Here is a 19107-nt window from a genome sequence, read left to right on the forward strand (position 1 = left end):
AAAATATATGCAGGGTTTAAAAGAGGAAATACTTAATTGTGGTTTGGTTTTCGTGCTGTCTTTCTTTATCAAGTGTCAAGATATTGAGGTCACGTCCTTTTCTTTTTCCTATCTGCAACAATTTTTTTTTTTTTTTTTTTGTTGTGTGATGCATTTACCACACCAATGAGACTGCAGGAAATCTTTATAGTATAGTGGTATACAGAGTTTTTCATTAGAGATGAAACAGTTTGTTTAAATTGTGGTCGCAACAAGAACTGTGATTAAAAAAAAAATAATAAAAAAAATAAAATAAAAGAGGCCTTAGCACCCACCTTTGCATGGTACCATTGGGCACTTAGGTAATTATCAAGTGCTTGGTTTTGTTTCTATCTATAATTGAGTCTGTATTTATACTGTGATGTATTATGATCTTTTTTTCCCTTAGATTACAAAATCAAAGAGTGAAGGAGCACTCAAGTCTGCACCCCAGCCTGGGCAATCAGCAGGGATCCCACAGTTCAGGCTGAGAATATCAGAAACACCCCGCAGTCTGGAAGAGATGGAACGGGCTGATGGGATGTCTGAAAATATTGTTAAGAGGACAGAGTCTGTGACCAGGTGAGTGCTCAAGGTTTGTACTCCAATATGTTTTCTGTCTTTTGTTTAGCATTACATAGAGGATTCTGAAGCAGTTTAAGATTATGAAATTTACAAGCAGTACTTAACTTGTGTTTTGTGATTTATTATTTGTATTCTTCTTGTATAAATGCTATGATAAAGCTGAAATTATAGGTACTATAATAATAATAATAATAATAATAATAATAATAATAATAATAATAATAATAATATATTAAGGAAAGTATTGTCAATATATAGACATTTTTTGGTGCACTTTTGGTTCACGTCTTGAACAAAACCAGATATCACTAAAGATACACAGGGAAATTTACATTTTGTAATGTAATGAATTTACCTCTATGGTGCCTGTACCTTGGCTGACCCAATGTGTTAAATTATTGTTTCTATTTTTCTATTACTGGTTTCAGACTTCAGCAGCATTGCATAATCGTGTGAGACTTGTATTTTCTTATACACTAGCTGTTTATGAGCCAATTTGAAATGTACCAAATTAGCGTGTCGGTGACAGCAGTGATAAGGCCATTCAGGGTTTAAATCACCATTCTTGTTACTTTGTTGTGCTGGCCTAGTACACACATACTTTCTCTCTTATCTGGTCAAACCAGTCAAAGTCATTGCCTGTTCTAACAATCAGTATTTAGGTTGAACATGCTCCAAGTGTCGCCTGCTGATTTTACAGTAATAATAAACAAACTGAATTGATCTGCACTGTTACATTCAACTAAGCAAACTTGGGGCAGGAGCCATTTTTCTTTTAGGAAAGCAACAGACGTACAATTAAATTGTTTACTCTACATCTCAAATCTAATCATTTATTGTTAAATTAAAAATGCATAACAAAATAAGAACAATATCTACGTTTCATACAATCCGTACTCCTTATTTGCTTGTTATTGTATTTTTGTAACCCCCACCCCCCCCAACCCCCCCTAACCCCCCCGAACGGGGAACATTTGGGGGGGCTTTGTTTGTAACAATTTTGTGTGTTTTCAATGCAAATATAAAATAATCCAACAAGTTGTTTGATCTACTAGGGAGAGTCGTGAGCTGTCTATTTACTATAAATACCATAGGAAAGTGTGCAAAGGCATCATCATTATAGATGGTGGGGGTTACGGTAGGAAAAGTCACACAGAAATCACAGATGCATATTTGTAATAGACAATAAGTGCCAGCGTTATCATATTTTTTGCACCACTAGACTCCTTCATGCGATTCATCAGGTTAAGCTCATACACTTTGCTTGTGAATTAAATTACTGAAAGCTGTGGAACTACAAGAGCTTATATTACGTATTTTGTTGATTCTTTTATATTATTCTTTTACTGACAGCACAAAGGAAGATAATGACCACCACTGCTTATTTGTCTCTTTTTTATTGAAAACAACCAGAAGCTTCCTCCTTCCTAGAACCTCAGAGTTACGAACACCAGACCTGTGAACTGACCGGCCTACTGAACACCCACTTTCAACCAGAACTATGCAGTCACTTAACCATGTGTGTAATGCAACCAGACTGGTACTCCTATAAGAGGTGTGCTGGTCATGGAGAATGCAAAATTACTGGACCAAAAAATGACTGAGCAAGCTGCATTAATGCATTTTGTTTAAAAACAAGCGTACGTGTTTTTGCTAGTTATGATTTTAATGGTAGCTTAAATGTAGCCTTATTCTGCTTTGATAGTACTATTTTAAAGACTTTAGAACCATAACAATTTGATGATTGCATTACTGTGCTGTATCATTGCATGATTCACCAGATTGAGGGTGTAGATAGCAGGTGTACACATTTATTAAAACCATTAAAAACTCATATTCAGAGTACAGACATCTCAGGCTTACACAAACAACCTCCATTCCCAAGGGGTTCATAACTCAGAGGTTCTACTGTAGATGTTAATAAAAACAGTCCATACATTTCACAATAATGTTCTGCTGGTTTTAACGGGCACTCAGATTTTTCAGTGCACGCTGCGGAGTTTCATTGCCATATAAATACGTGTAATACATGTAGTTACAGTGTCATTGTCCCCCTGCCCTGCCCCTCTGTTTGGACACTTTCCCATTGGCATTTAAAGCTTTCTGAGAAAACACTAAAGAATTTAGAACACCTAGAAATGTATGTTGCTTTGCTTCTTCAATACCAGTGAGCGTTGTGAACAGGATGGCTTTGCAGGGGTGACATCAGACCAGAAAGAGACTCAAAACAAGTGAAGGGCGGGGCAAAACTGAAGCGCAACGGTGCTTAGTGTTTTTTATTAAATAATAAACAAAGTGTGAACAAAACAAAACACTCACAAAATAAAGGGCACTTTGGCCAAACGAATAAACAAGCAATAAACAAAACCGCAGTGAACGAAACAAACAAATATCGTGCTGGGTTTTAGCCAGCACGTATAGCAATTGTTTTTACTTTAGTTTTTAATCCTCTTGCACAAACTTATGTCTCTCCTCACTCTCCACCTGACACAGACAGCTGTAGGCTTTTATACAGGTGACCATTTCCCAGTTAATCAATGAATTAACTCGGGAGATGGCCACCTTCTGCACAAGGTTTTTATGAATGGGGATTTTAACCCCATTCATATGACTATATTATGAAACCGGCTTTTCGCCGGTCCCACACAAGAAATAGTAATATTGGACCCTCGGGAGGCGACGGCAGCAGCAGCAGACCCTCGGGAGGCGACGGCAGCAGCGGACCCTCGGGAGGTGAACTCGGGAGCCCCTGGCCATAGAGGTGGCAGCGGGAGCCCCACTTCTCCCTCGTACCCTGTAACTGGTAGCTCCCCAGGCGATGCGGGGCAGCAGGCAACCCCAGGCGATGCGGGGCAGCAGGCAAATCCTGGGTGATGCGGAGCAGCAGGCATCCTTGAGCGGAGCGAGGCAGGCATCCTTGGGCGATGGAGGCGGAACCAGCAGGTACCCACCCGCTGCTGGTGGTGGTGTGAGCTGCAAGCAGTCCTCTCACGGCGGTGGATGCGGAACCAGCAGGAATTCATCCTCTGCTGGTGGAGGTGGGGGCTGCATGTAGTCTCCTGGCAACGGAGGTGGGAGCAGTGTGTAGTCTCCTGGCGACGGAGGTGGGAGCAGCGTGTAGTCTGGCGACGGGGGTGGGATCAGCGTGTAGTCTCCTGGCGATGGAGGAGGGAGCAGCATGTAGTCTCCTGGCGAAGGAAGAGGGAGCAGCGTGTAGTCTCCCTCACTTGCAGAGGACTGGTGCGGCTCACCCTCACTGGATATGGAGTGATTTCAGCTGTTGAATTGCAAGCTTTAATAAAACCATAAAGAAAATCACAGAAAAAAAAACAAAAAAAACTACGCCACGTCTGTCAAGAGAGCGTCGTCTTCGTGCAATCGGCATGTTGGAGGCTGGATTAGGGCAGCGTACTGTGGCTCGCCATCTTTGGTGCTCACAGCCAGAAATTTCAAACTTGCTGATACGGTATAACCAGACACACTCTGTCAATGACAGGCTACGAAGTGGGAGACTAAGAGTCACAAGATCTGCCCAAGATTGACAGATCATTTTGCAGCATCTTCATGATGTCAGTTGTTAATCAGCACAATAAAAAGTCACTGCACCTACTCTAAAACAGAGTTTGTCATTTTTCGATCACATCTAGTGAATTGTATCCAAATATAAGTGATAAGTTTCTTTTGATGCTCAAATATAAGTGATACGTTTCTTTTGATGCACACGTGGGTGAAATTCTGCCAGTACTCCCCTGTACTCCATACCGGGACTGCTTTTGATGCCGGTACTGGATGCTGGGACTTGTTTCATCTGCTTTTCATCCAACATGGATGCATTCCATTCACTCACACAGTCCACTAGTGAAGCATTTCTCAAATGCGCTTTCATTCAGCACAGTTCGTGCTGCTTGCATTCTGTTTTATTATACAGCGTCTGTTTCTGTTAGCTGCTACTGGCCACCGTTAACGTCAGTATAATCACTGTCACAAATCTCTGCCCATTTCGCTTTGTGTCAGTGTTCATTGATTGATCAACGAGAGAACGATTTAGCAGTGCAACATGAAAACAGCGGTATGGAGTAATTATCATTGTTATGAAGTAATAATTATTTTCTTTACTGTGGCGGAGAAACCATCTGAAATAAATGAACATTGTTGCACTGAATTTGAAGGCAAAAATCCATGTCAGTGTTCGTCATAAATTACATAGTTGATAAATATTAGAAATAATTATCATAACCTGTTTTGACTTGCACCGATTTACCACATTGCCAGAATTTTTGCAACATTTTCTAAAATTGCAAGTGATGTGTGGGACAGTAGGGATTAACAATAACATAAAAAGACAGGATCAAAGTGCAGCTTCGGATTTGATAAGCCAGTCAGAATCGGGATATAGATGGAGGTGTGCTTCACGCTTTTCAAACACTGGCCCAACTTGCAAGGTACATGTTTACCATAGTGATGAACATTTTGTTTTGTTGTGATCCTAGTATTTTCTGTTATGGGGACTGTAATAAACAAAAAAGAAAATGGTGAGGTGTTTTTTCATTGTACATGCCCCCTTTTCTAAAACATTTTTAGTTATTTAAGAGTTTATTTAAGTTAAATGAGTTTTCAATTTTATACTGTTTCTAACTGAAAAAATATTTTTTTCTGGAACAGATCATGGTAATTCATCTACACAGAAACAACAGAGAAGCACACAGAACATATTATCGTAAGATAAGTAATAAGTACAAAATAATAAAAGAAACAGGGACATATGATCTAATTCAATCATTGCAGCATGGCCAGGTCCTGTTGTAGGTGAGAACCCAGGGTCTAGAAAGTATGAGGATGATTTCGGAGAATACTGTGGAGATTAAAATGGACAAGTACATCATTAGTAGTAATAGTAGTGACTTACATAATAAATCTGAGGGGTATTTTATCCCTTATTGTACATTGTTTGACTTAGACCTTCTTGTATCATTTTTTCATAGCACAGTTGTTTTTTTTAATACCATTTTTATAACATTATCCCTTTTTTAGAATATCTTGAAACAACCCACCCATCCCCCCTACAGCAGTTACTGCATAGTGTAATATTTCTTAATGCTTATTTAAGGTTTCACTTAAGTGTTATATTACAGTACATGGCAGTGATACATGCAGAGGGTACAAAGCTTTCAATATTTTCAGATTCTTTGCTTATGGTGAATTTGGTTATAGTTGACCAGTTATTTTTTAAGGCTAATTTTGTATTTATAAATGTATTGTGTACCAATATGTATACATTTTTAAAGTAGTTATTCATTGGTAATAGTGTGTGTATGCATTACGCCTCACTAAACATAAAACGTATTTGTTTGGACGCGTTAAGCTGGATTAATTAAAACGGGTTTGAGTACGGGTCTTGACATCGGTTATGTAGTACTTTGGGCTAAAAGTAAATATCCTTCTTAATGCTGTGTAAACCAAATATGTGGCTTATTGCTGCCACCTACATGACTGGAGTGTACCTTAATCAATGCTGTTATATTCCAGAAGTTTTTTTTTTTTTTTTTTAAACAAGCAAATATTTCACTTTTGAGCATTATAAGGGTCCACATTAAATAGTTAATTAATTTGTCAATTCATAAGTTAATTCGTAAATTAACTCTTATGAATTTTTTAAAATGTATAAATTAATTACATTCATAAATTCTTCTGTAAGTTAATTTGTCAGTTCTTGCATTAAGTCATAAATGAGCTGTTTGCCGATTGAACTTTCAAGTAATTGGGATGGGGTGGGGGCAGTTTCTGTAGCTGGGGCATGCATGAATATTATGCTATCTTAAATAATAAAATATGTTTAGGCTGGCATTGCAACCAGCCACTTGCTGTCCACAACTAGCAAGCTCCGCTGAAGTCACTGGCCCAAAAGAGTCCGGGTCGGCTTAGAGAGTGGCGCGCTGGCCCGCCACCCCCCACCCCCTCCAGCTTTCACCTGACCCTGATGTAACTGTGGGGCGGATAGGAGCCGGCCGGGCCATGTACGTGCTGTGCACAGTCAGCGGGATGGAGTGTCTGGCCCTGGTAGACACTGGAGCCACTGTTACTCTCTTGCGGCTGGGGTGCTGCCACCGCGGGGGGCTGCAAGTGAGGAAACAAGGGAGCCCACCGAGGCCAGCCTGAGAACCGTGTCCGGGCAAGTCATCCCCATGAGAGGACGACAGGCACTCGGCGTGCACCTGGGGTATGTTGGGATGCAGCACATTGTGTGGCTAGGGGACATAGGGGAACAGTGCAAACTGGGGGCTGACATTTTGTCTGGCATGGGCATCATCCTTGACTTGGCAGAGGGCATAATTTGGACCAAGAATGGGGCCTGCAGCTTCGATTGCGACTGGAGGGGAGCCGGGGTGAAGAAGGAGAGATCGTCTGTCAGCCTGCCAGCTACCATGCAAGCCAGTAAGCCTGCCTGTTGACTAGCCCAGCCACCTGCCAGCAAGCATACCAGCATGCCAGCTACCGTGCCAGCCCGCAAGCCTGCCCACCACTCAGCCCGGCCTCCTGCCAGCCAGCATATTAGCCTGCTAGCCACCATGCAAGCCAGAAAGCCTGCCAGCTACCATGCCAACCAGCAAGACTGCCCGCTAGACAGCCCAGTCGCCTGCCAGCCAGTATACCAGTCTGCCATCTACCGTGCAAGCAAGCTCGCCAGCTGAGCAGTCCTCCCGCCCACCAACCTGCAGTCAAGACTCACAGGTACCACACTGGTCCGCAGACCAGGCACCGACCCCGGCCAGCTGCCCTTCTCGTCCACAAGCCAGCAGATTGCCCAGCACTAGAGCGTATTCAGCCGTGGACCAGGCTGGAGAATTAACGCGGGACCAGCAGGGCGTCAGTGTGGAACAGAGGAAAGTCCAGCTGTAGATATGGGGAAGGGCTCAGTTCAGAACAACAGAAGCAATTGGAGGAGCTGGTCCGGGAATACCAGGACTGCTTTGCAGCCAAAGCAAAGGACTGTACCCGCACCAAACTGATCCAACACCACATCAACACTGGGGACGCCAGCCCAGCCAAAAGCAAGATGAAACCAAGGCCTCCATCAGGGAGATGGCCGCCAACGGGGTAATTGAACTCTCGGAAAGCCCATGGGTTGCCTTGGTCATCTTGAGCGAGAAGAAGGATGGCAGCCTGCACCTCTGCATGGACTACTGCCAGCTTAACGCGGTCACCCGCAAGGGCGACTACCCCCTCCCGAGGAGCGATGAGGTGCTGGACGTGATCGCTGGCTCCCAATGGTTTAGCTCACTGGACCTGCAGAGTGGGTACTGGCAGGTTGAGCTGTCCCCTGATGCGCCGGCAAAGACGGCATTTACCACAGAACAAGGCCTCTGGCAGTTCCAGATGATGCCCTTCAGGCTATGCAACGCCCTTGAAACATTTGAGAGGTGTGATGCCTACACTGCTCGGAAAGGCCTGTCTGGACAGTCACGTGCCCCTCTTCAGCGCTACCAATAAGCACCAAAAAATTAAATTAATAAAAAACGAAAAACAGAAGCCATAATTACATTAGAGTACGTAGCCTACTGTGTGGTACTGACAACTACCATTACATTTTTGTACAATATTGTAGCATTTAGTCAGTCGCTTAGTGCATACCGCTCAAGTGTTCCCTGTTGGTGACTAGCGGTATCGCCCCGCAAAAATGACCAGCTGTCCCGCGCCACATATGTGTATTCAGGCCTTAAGTCTGTATTCTTTAGAATTGGTCATCGGCTATGTCAAGCTTTCAAGTGTGCAATTTATAATATAAAGGCAAGCATTTAAGGAGTATTGGTTTTAAAACAAAAATTGTAGCTGCTAGTGTAAAGAGACGTTTCAGTTTACTGAACATTTTTTGCTCAAATATGCAAGCCACACTGAAGAAGAAGAAAAAAAGCAGTAACTAGCAAATATGGCAAGGTACTGTAACAGAAACCCTGTAAACATCCCCCCTCAGAGCTGTATGTAAACATAATTAAATGCAGTGAGAGTGAATAGAATACCTGTATCAATATGTTCAAATATTAAAGAAAAAATACAGATAATAACTTCTTAGTGTAATAGGGTACTGTGTAGTGTAAAATACATACAGTAGTTCTGTTCAATTTAAGGAGGAGCAGAGGGTTGTTATTTAATCCTTAGTCTCTCTGCTGTAGGGATTGTGACCACGGTATGCTGATCAGTTTGACACCATAAAAGGGGCATGAATGCAAAGGAATACTCCATTGGCTCTTTCCTTGAGAGTGAGGTACTGAATGCACAGTTCTGGGAGGGATCTTGTAACTGACATTCAGATCTTACAGAGGAGCAGGGGAAGGGTAAACACGAATCCCTGCTTTGATTGGCTGGTGCTTAACTGCTCTTCCTGGGAGAGTTGGGGTCAAAGGGTAATGGTACAACTGTAGCTAGACATGCAGGCTATTGTGTTTGGTTTAAGGAACCGTGTTTTGCAAATGGAGACTATAGGCTGCCTTTTTTGACAGAGACAAGAAACTGCACAGGAACCTGTGGCTCTGCAAGCTATTCTCATTTGTGCGTGATGGTTATAAACTTTTTTTTTTTCTTGACAAGAATGGCTTGTAAAATCATACCTCTGCAAAGGTAAATTTTCCTTTGAGAATTGTGGCCTCTTTTTTTTTTTTTTTTTAATAAACTACACATGTGGTAAACTTGCTCTCAAAGCATGCACTGCATGTATTTGTGCATTCTTTAAAGAATTTAGATAACTGTTTTATTATTCCTTTTCAAAAAGGGTTATATTTGAAGGCATATCTTTTAAAATGTGTGTTTGGGATATGATCATATAAAGTGTTTTTATACCAATGGATATGCTGTTTGTTACTGGATGTTTGACTTACAAACTTTATACATGCCTAGCCAGGAAACAGCAACAGCAAGTGATGGTATCATTCAGTCACTGTACAGTGTCAGTGGCAGCTGTATCCAGAGTTACATTATTCATTGGTATACAATGTATTTTTTTAATATTAAATTGTACTGTGCACTATTTTAAATCTTTGTTAAGCATTTGATGTTAAACTGGACATTGTAACGTGAGCAGTGCATGCTATATGTATTGTAGCAAATCCATTCCAGATCAGTTAGTGAAAAATCTATTCATTCAACATGGTTTTCACACTGCTTTGGCTACAAACGGGGTATATGTGTATGATTGAAAGGGGTATACTTTTTCTCAAAAACATTTCTTATGGACTCACCAAACTGAAACACTGCAGTCAATACGTATCACGATGCTTATGAAAAACTCATCTCTGCTTGACGGACTTGAAAATATTTCAGTTCTATACACAAATTCAGTTGAAAATCAATTATATGTATTTACTGCTATGTATAATAACCCTTTTTTGAGTTTAAAGACAAAGCAGTATGCCAGCTATAAGAGGTCCCGAGACATTTCTGAGAATACCAAGAAATACTAAGCAATGTGTCTGATAACTATTAAAAGTACAAACTTTGTTCATGTGCTGCTTTAGTAAAATCTAAATGTTAAGAACCTCCTACACTAAACGGCAGTAACGTGTTTTGCCCCTTTACTGCGTGCTTTGTACACCTGCTGTTTGTTTTCTCTTAGACAATGGGGAGGTGTTTGTTATACTAACCATATTCACTTAAGCACAGTACCTTTATTAAATGTCTCAAGGTGTGGTAACAGTACCGCGTTGGGAAACCAGGTGGTTTCAACTAAATCACAACATAAATAGGGCAGCCCACTACTAATGCCATTCACGAAACAGGACACATACAAGCACACACACACACACACACACACACACACACACACACACACACACACACACACACACACACACACACACACACACACACACACACACACACACACACACACACACACACACACACACACACACACACACCTCTCAAACAGTGAATTACAGGACCGAATCAGATAGTACACTATACTAATATACTACAACACACACTTATTAGTAGCTCATAATAATAATAATAATAATAAATAAAAATAGACACATGTATCTAGAGATAACATCTTTTTTTTTACCTTTTGTTTAAGCTCCAAGCTGCTTTGTGTGTCCCTCTTATTTTATTCCCAAACTGCATCGAATCTATATTATGAACTATACACTTGAATGTGAATTGGAGTTTAAGCAAAGCTCACTTTTGACTGCTTCAACAGTCAGTTTCGTCAGTCCAAAAGTTTAACTTTAAAATGAACTCGTTCCCACGAATGCCTTACTGCATGACGCAGAAACATGCTGAACAGTTCTCAAGATATTTGGTCTTCTACTGTCCTGAAAAATGCGGTGAGACTGTCATCATCCATTGTGCCAGGGGCAGCAGTCGAGATAGAACTCCAAGTACATGGGGTCCGCTTTATTGTAATTCTTTATTTTTGTTGATAGCCTACTGTATAGAAGGCTGTTAGGCTAGCATTGTGATGGCTAGTACAGTAGCAGGGAGCTCACAGGAGGAGAATGCAGCAAGAAACAGACAGACAGTGCAACTTGCTTTCAGGGGAGGAACAGTAATGAACTTTTCATTGAGAAAGGAACTGTGTTTAAAAACTGAACACGGTAGCCTATTTATGAAAGGTACATCAGAACTCCATTAGGCCCTGGAGATGATGATACCCTTGCTTTTTTCACAGCTTGCTCTACTTCTTTCCACTTAGGTGCACAGTCCTCCATTTGGTGTTCTGGTGGATTGCTAGGTGGGATGTCCAAAGCAATTGACATAGGCTGCTGCCTTTTTGAATCTGTATGTGTTTCCTCCAAATATCTCTCCAGCTCAAACTTAGATGCTTTTATTGTGCCATTTTTCTAACTGGTGAATATCTTCTTTACAAATTTGAATGGATCTTTATAAAAGTTAGTTCTCGCACGTTCCTTCTTTTTGTAGCGTTTCAGTAGGCACTCAGATCTGTGCAATGTTGCAAGCTTATCTTTTATGACCCTTTGTAACAGATTGAGTCCCTCCTTCTGACTTTGTTCTGCTCTTCTCCATTGCTTCCTCAGCTGCCTCCTTTCTCTAACTAAGCGTTCAATCTCCTGCTGCAGGCTAGACTTTCCAGGAATAGTTTGTACTTTTTCCTTCCTTTTTTAACTCCAAACCTCTCGCTTCCATATGAGTAGATGATATCCCCAAATTTATCCAGCTTCTTTTCAACTGTTCCACTTAACCTTTCCAAAGTAAAACAGAGATCCGTGTTTACTGTGTCCCACACAGTTTCCTCACAAGCTTTTGGCCATTTAACTCCAGGCTTGTGCCTGCTGAGGTTCTTTTCTCTCTTACGCTGGTTTATCTGACCGGGTTCGCAAGGATCATTAGGTTCATCACTAGTTGTATCCATGCAAGTCCTCCTCACGTCTTTGACAGGGGTGCTCATATCCTGCAAACTGTTTAATTATTGGAAGTAAAAAATATTGTGGGAAAGTACATCGGTCATCAGTACCAAATGAATATTGTTCATTCATTCATTCATGTGCTGCTTTGAAATAAAAAATGTGTTTTAATCTAATTAATCTATTTGGTTTTACATGGAACATCTTGCATTTGTACTCGTTTAAGTGTATAAATGGAGAATAGGATTCTATTGTATTTCGAGTTTGATGCCTCATACAGGGGCACCTTAACTTGTGAATTGGCACTCCGTTTAGCCCATACTGCTTGGTATGTACGTTGTGTTATAAGGTGTATGCTAATTAGAAGGTTACTCCACCGTATTTTTGTATCTGTTAAGTTTAGTTAATAAGGTTTTTATCACTAGACGCAAACGCGCAAAGTTATCTTCCTTTTTCACGCAGTATAATGTCCAAAACACTGCCGTTTAGTGAAAAAATATTTTTGTTTGATATGTTGCTGTAAAATATTTTTGTTTGATCTGTGGCTGTAAAATGTTTCTACTATAATGAAATTGCCATGGGTACGAGAGGAAATTTGGTTTTTAATGAGTTATTTAAAAAATAAAAAAACATATAATGACATTTTTTTTTGATGTATTGCTTATGTTTTCTAGAAAAATCAAATAAAATAAATGTTAAATTTCTGAACAACATTCAGATATGGTCTATGAAAACATTACAGCTGAATTACTCAAAACTATACTTTTGGTACTTATAACCCTGTAATTCCAAACTCACGATATGTCTAGGATCAAGTGGAGTTTACTTTCAGACAACCAAGACCTTTTCTTTCATGATTTACAGTTTATTAAATGTGGCATATTAGCTACTCATTTCAGGCTTGTATCGCGATACATGAAGGTGTATTGTATTGTGTTGTAAAGTATCACGATGCAATGATATAAGAGCAAATAAATAGACCACCTTTAATAAAAAATTATATATATGCATGCAGTGCCTATAAAAGTCTACACTGCCATTCAGAATTTTCACCTGTTGTTGCCTTATAGCCTGAAATTAAAAGTTTTTTGTAGAAAATTAATTAAAAATAAAAACTGAAATAACTTGGTTGGATAAGTCTCTACCCTACTTGTAATAGCAATCCTGAATTAGTGCAGGTGTAACCAATCGCCTTCAAAATCACACACCAAGTTAAGTGGCCTCCACCAGTGTTAAATTGTAGTGATTCACGTGATTTCAGGATAAATTCAGAAGTTCCTGTAGGTTCGATCTGCTGGGTAGTGCATTTCAAAGCAAAGACTCAACCATGCGCACCAAGACGCTTTCAAAAGAACTCCGGGACAAAGTTGTTGAAAGGCACAGATCAGGGGATGGTTATTAAAAAATATCAAAGGCCTTGAATATCCCTGGAGCACGGTCAAGACGATTATTAAGAAGTGGAAGGTGTATGGTACCACCAAGACCCTGCCTAGATCAGGCCGTCCCTCCAAACTGGATGACCGAGCAAGAAGGAGACTGATCAGAGATGCTACTAGGAGGCCAATGGCAACTTTGCAAGAGCTACAGGCTTTTATGGCCAAGACTGGTCAAAGTGTGCATGTGACAACAATATCCCAAGCACTCCACAAATCTGGCCTGTATGGTAGGGCGGCAAGAAGGAAGCCCACCTTGAATCCCGTTTGAAGTATGTTTTTGCCATGTAGCAAAAAGTTTTGTGGTCTGACGAAACTAAAATTGAACTTTTTGGCCTAAATGCAAAGTGTTATGTTTGGCACAAACCAAACACATTGCATCACCCAAAGAACATCATCCCTACTGTGAAGCATGGTGTTGGCAGCATCATGTTATGGGGATGTTTCTTATCGGCAGGGACTGGGGCAATTGTCAGGTTAGAAGGGAAAATGAATGGAGCAAAGTACAGAGAGGTCCTTGAGGAAAACCTGCTGCCCTCTGAATGAAAGCTGAAACTGGGACGGAAGTTCACCTTTCAGCATTGCAGCGACCCAAAGCACACAGCCAAAGCTACACTGGAGTGGCTAAGGAACAAAAAGGTAAATATGATTGAGTGGCCCAGTCAGAACCCCGACCTAAATCCAATCGAACATTTGTGGCATGACTTGAACATTGCTGTCCATCAACGCTCCCCAAGGAATTTGACAAACCTTAAACAATTTTGTATAGAAGAATATTCAAATATTGCCAAATCTAGGTGTGCAAAGTTGTTAGAGACCTATCCCAACAGACTCACAGCTGTAATTGCTGCCAAAGGTGCTTCCACCAAGTATTAACTCAGGGGGGTGAAGACTTATCCAATTATGATCTTTCAGTTTTGTATTTTTAATATATAATTTTCTCAGTAAAACCTTTTTTCCCCTTAACAGTGTGGAGTATGGTGTGTAGATAAATGGAAAAAAGTCGGACACAACAAAATGTGAAAAAAGTTCAAGGGGGTGTAAACTTTCTATAGGCACTGTGTGTGTGTGTGTGTGTGTGTGTGTGTACACAATACCTACATGGACATATATATATATATATATAATATATATTATATATATATATATAATATATTATATAAGTGAAGTGAGCCAAAAGTTGTGCCATATACAGACTGTAATTATTGGTCATGGACACACTGGCAGTATTCAGATCCACCACCTGAATAGACTGCATAGAGTATACCTTTATTTCTGCATAAAGGGTGGATGCCTTAATAGTATGACATCTCAGGAATTATGGAGATTTATCCCAGCTGTGATGTGGCATCCGATACAGCAGACGCTCCACTGTACAACAACTTACGCCTTGTATCCTTTTTTTGAACTGAGTTTGAATTAATGGTTACTTAAGAAACATGGAAGTAAGTTATATTCAATGGAAGATATTTTAGAGAACTGTAATTTCTTGGTTCTGGTCTGAATGAAAAAAGTAGCTAAGCAGAGCTGTCAGGCGGAAGAATAAGCATCGGGTTTGCAGCGTAAACAGAATGATGCAACATCTGCATACATTATAAATGTTTTAGTTGCCAAAATTCTCCATGTATTTATTTAATGTAGCTTGTGATGTGAGTAATATGTATATTAGAACATTAGAATGTGTATATACTTAAAAGGACAGTTGTCATCTCGCATTTTAGAGTGAATGTGCCTTTTTAAGTTTGTACTTTTAAAAAAAGAAAGTCTGTATGGAACTTTTCTATACTCGGTTTCTTTGGCGACAGTATAGATCAGTTTAATAAATATCAAACTTTTTCAATTGATCAAAACAGACTTTAAGGATTATGTTTAAGTTTTGTGAATAGGGCACCATAACCCTTATAAAATAATTTTTGCACTGTATTTTGGCAGTTTTCCCATGGTTGTACCATGCATTTACCGTAGTTTACCCTTGTTTGCCATGTTTATTAATGCTTTACCATACCTCACTATTCTTTATGCCTACCTATGCTTTAGCGTGATTTCATTATGCTTTATTACAGGTTGCTATGCTCTTACTATGGTACATTTTTATAAGGGAGCTCTGGGATTCCCAGCTCACTCCTTGCAGTTCCAATTTTATGTGTTACTGTGATTTTGTTTTTTCAAGCAGACAGCCTGAATGCACTCTGTGAATAAGGATACATTGCTTATAATGGTCACACTCCAGTAAATTAATTTCTAACCTGACATGTCTTCATCTTCATCAAAGGTGAGATAACTAGATGTATGCTACGATATGACTGAAGTATTTCATTTGCAGGCTGGTTAACCAGGGTTTTTTGTTCACCCAATTCAAAACACTGCCACATCACCTGAGACTTGAGCCTCTACATTACATGTGATAAATTAAAAATAGTACATGAAGATACTCAGACACCATACTGTCAGATATATTCAAGCTGTCTGGCCGGCTGTCTCAAAATTAATAAGTCACAAAATACCTTCTGTTACTTCAGACCATGCTTGTGGAGTAGATATTCTTGATATTTTTAAAACTTGATTCAATTTAACTTTAAGTTATGATGACTGTTATATATATATACACTGAACAAAAATATAAATGCAACATGTAAAGTGTTGGTCCCATGTTTCATGAGCTGAAATAAAAGATCCCAGAAATTTTCCATACGCACAAGTTTATTTCTCTCAAAATTTGTGCCCAAATTTGTTTACATTCCTTTTAGTGAGCATTTCTCCTTTGCCAAGATAATCCATCCACCAGACAGGTGTGGCTTATCAAGAAGCTGATTAAACAGCGTGATCATTACACAGGTGCCACCTTGTGCTGGGGACAATAAAAGGCCACTCTAAAATGTTCAGTTTTGTCACACAACACAATGCCAAAGATTGTCTCAAGTTTTGAGGGAGGGTGCAATTGGCATGCTGACTGCAGGAATGTCCACCAGAGCTGTTGCCAGAGAATTGAATGTTCATTTCTCTACCATAATCCGCCTCCAACGTTGTTTTAGAGAATTTGGCAGTACGTCTAACCGGCCTCACAACCGCAGACCACGTGTTACCATGTCAGCCCAGGACCTCCACATCCGGCTTTTTCACCGCTGTATCGTCTGAGACCAGCCACGCGGACAGCTGATGAAACTGTGGGTTTGCACAACCTAAGAATTTCTGCATAAACTGTCAGAAACCGTCTCAGGGAAGCTCATCTGCGTGCTTCAGTGGGCAAATGCTCACCTTCGATGGCCACTGGCACGCTAGAGAAGTGTGCTCTTCACGGATGAATCCCGGATTCAGTTGTACGGGGCAGATGGCAGTCAGCATGTACGCCGTCGTGTGGGCGAGCGGTTTGCTGATGTCAGCATTGTGAACAGAGTGCCCCATGGTGGAGGTGGGGATATGGTATGGGCAGGCATAAGCTACGGACAACAAACACAATTGCATTTTATCTATTTGAATGCACAGAGATACCGTGACGAGATCCTGAGGCCCATTGTCGTGCCATTCATCCGCCGCCATCACCTAATGTTTCGGCATGATAATGCATGGCCCCATGTCGCAAGGATCTGTACACAATTCCTGGAAGCTGAAAATGTCCCAGTTCTTCCATGGAATGCATACTCACCAGAAGTGTCACCCATTGAGCATGTTTGGGATGCTCTGGATTGACGTGATCCAGCAACTTCGCACAGCCATTGAAGAGTAGTTGGACCATTCCACAGGCCACAATCAACAGCCTGATCAACTCTATGTGAAGATGTGTCGCGCTACATGAGGCAAATGGTGGTCACACCAGATATTGACTGGTTTTCTGATCCACGCCCCTACATTTTTTTTTTAAGGTATCTGTGACCAACAGATGCTTATCTGTATTCCCAGTCATGTGAAATCCATAGATCAGGGCCTAATGAATTTATTTCAGTTGACTGATTTCCTTATATTAACTTTAACTCAGTAAAATCTTTGAAATTGCTGAATGTTGCGTTTATATTTTTGTTCAGTGTATATATATACATATAGTATAGTATCGGGTATGACCTCCCTGAGCATTAACACAATCTTGTCTATGCGTCAATGGTGCCCTGATCAGGATAAATAATTTTTTTTCTTCCTGTGCAGCTGCAGCCAGTTGACGAAGGTTGGCTGGTCGCAGTTGTCTCCTGTGGATGGCACTGGCGATTTGGTACCACAGATGTTCTATTGGACTCGGATCAGAAGACAAAGCTAGATGTGCAATTACTAGTTCCATAGGGTTTTTACTATATTTGGTTACACTGGTTATTCATTCTCATCACCTGCAGCATAATGCAACATGATCATGTGGTTCCATTGCTGCTGCTTCTGTGTCTATTAAGGAAACAAACCAACATGCAGTGGTTAAACAGTATGTCTTTTCTGGAGGTATAAACTAGAGCAGGATGTGAATGAAATTGATTAGCAAATGTACTATGTGGTATTTTCATATGCGTTCATATGTTTGTTTCCTATACCTGAATAGAGCTTGTGACTAAGTTCACCAAGTTGCAATTAAGTGGGCACAAGCAAGACAATGCTGGCAACAACTAGCAAAAAAGATGCATAAAATACATCTTAAATAAAGCTTGCAGTGATATTATTAATACAGATTACACTGGTCTACCTGTACAGGGTGGACTTGAAACATGAGAAAGCAGTTAATAATATTGACAGTGGAGGAAGGTTTGCTGGGAATCAAGATTTTTTTTTATTATTTTTAGCTGGGAGCAAGCTCTTGAATTAATGAGTCATTGCTAAGTTACAAAATAACAATAAGAATGTTTGCTATCCACAGGCCTTGTGAGAATTAGAACTCTGTACTGTAGTTCCGACTGTGCCCTGCTTCTGGTTGCGTAATACTTAGGGCTTGAAGTTTTTGGGTTTTATTTTTGATCACATGACATCCCTTTAAACCTATTTTGAGCCGATTCTGTTTCCTAATTAAACTCAGAAAAAGCTGTTAATTACAAAACAATGTCACTTGTTTTACCTTCATATCTTGACTGAGCCGGATTCAGTTTTTGCTTATTTTTGATTTCAAACAGACGTGACACATTACATTAATTGCTCATTGCTGATCCTAATTGCATTTCATCTTGCAGTCGCCTACTTTATCGTGCATTTGTTATTTTCACTCATTCAACAGAGTTGTCCTGACAGATTTTCTTTTCAGCATCAGCAAGGGAAAACATATTCTTAAACCCAGTTTAAAATTTGTGTTTTTCTCTTTATTTTGCTGTAGAGACAGCTTAACAACTACCAGGTAATATTTAGTTCAACCAAAAAAAAAAAAAAAATCCATATAGTCTTAACTGTTTGAGTTACTGAAGGGAGATTTTTTTAGTTCACCTTGTTGGCCAGAGAAACCTACTGGAAACGTTGGTGGCTCAACAGGAAGCAAACCTGAGCTTGGTGGAGCAAGCAATATATATATTTAGAGTATGTGATCTGTGTTTAATTGACACGCACAGTGATGAGCCTGGAATTACACCCCTTGAGAAGTCAGCTAAAAGTTTGCCTTCTTATATATAATATGTTGGATGCAATAACCATAGCAGACAAAGCTCTTAAATGATTTGAACTTGTTTTTATAAGGATGAACTTTTTTTTCTTTTAAATACGATTTCACAGTGGAATAAACCTTATTCCCATTGCCAGAGCTGCATTCTATTATGATGCAGGGT

The 19107-nt window shown here is 40.2% G+C and overlaps 1 protein-coding gene across 3 annotated transcripts in view; it reads left to right on the forward strand.

Annotated features, from left to right (window-relative positions):
• Positions 1-223: 223 nt before the first annotated feature.
• Positions 224-19107, forward strand: part of LOC121297134 (protein FAM13A-like) — a 60540-nt gene continuing 41656 nt past the window's right edge. For 2 of the 3 annotated variants that reach the window (XM_041223206.1, XM_041223216.1), the window contains exon 1: positions 9077-9216. In XM_041223206.1, the coding sequence (XP_041079140.1) occupies positions 9155-9216 (62 nt within the window). In that variant the 5' untranslated portion in view covers positions 9077-9154. Of the gene's footprint in view, positions 342-427; positions 601-9076; positions 9217-19107 lie in introns of those variants that run through there. The other variant, XM_041223223.1, reaches the window with a different exon arrangement.

This window comes from Polyodon spathula, chromosome 2 (genome assembly GCF_017654505.1).
Source record: "Polyodon spathula isolate WHYD16114869_AA chromosome 2, ASM1765450v1, whole genome shotgun sequence".
NCBI lineage: Eukaryota > Metazoa > Chordata > Actinopteri > Acipenseriformes > Polyodontidae > Polyodon > Polyodon spathula.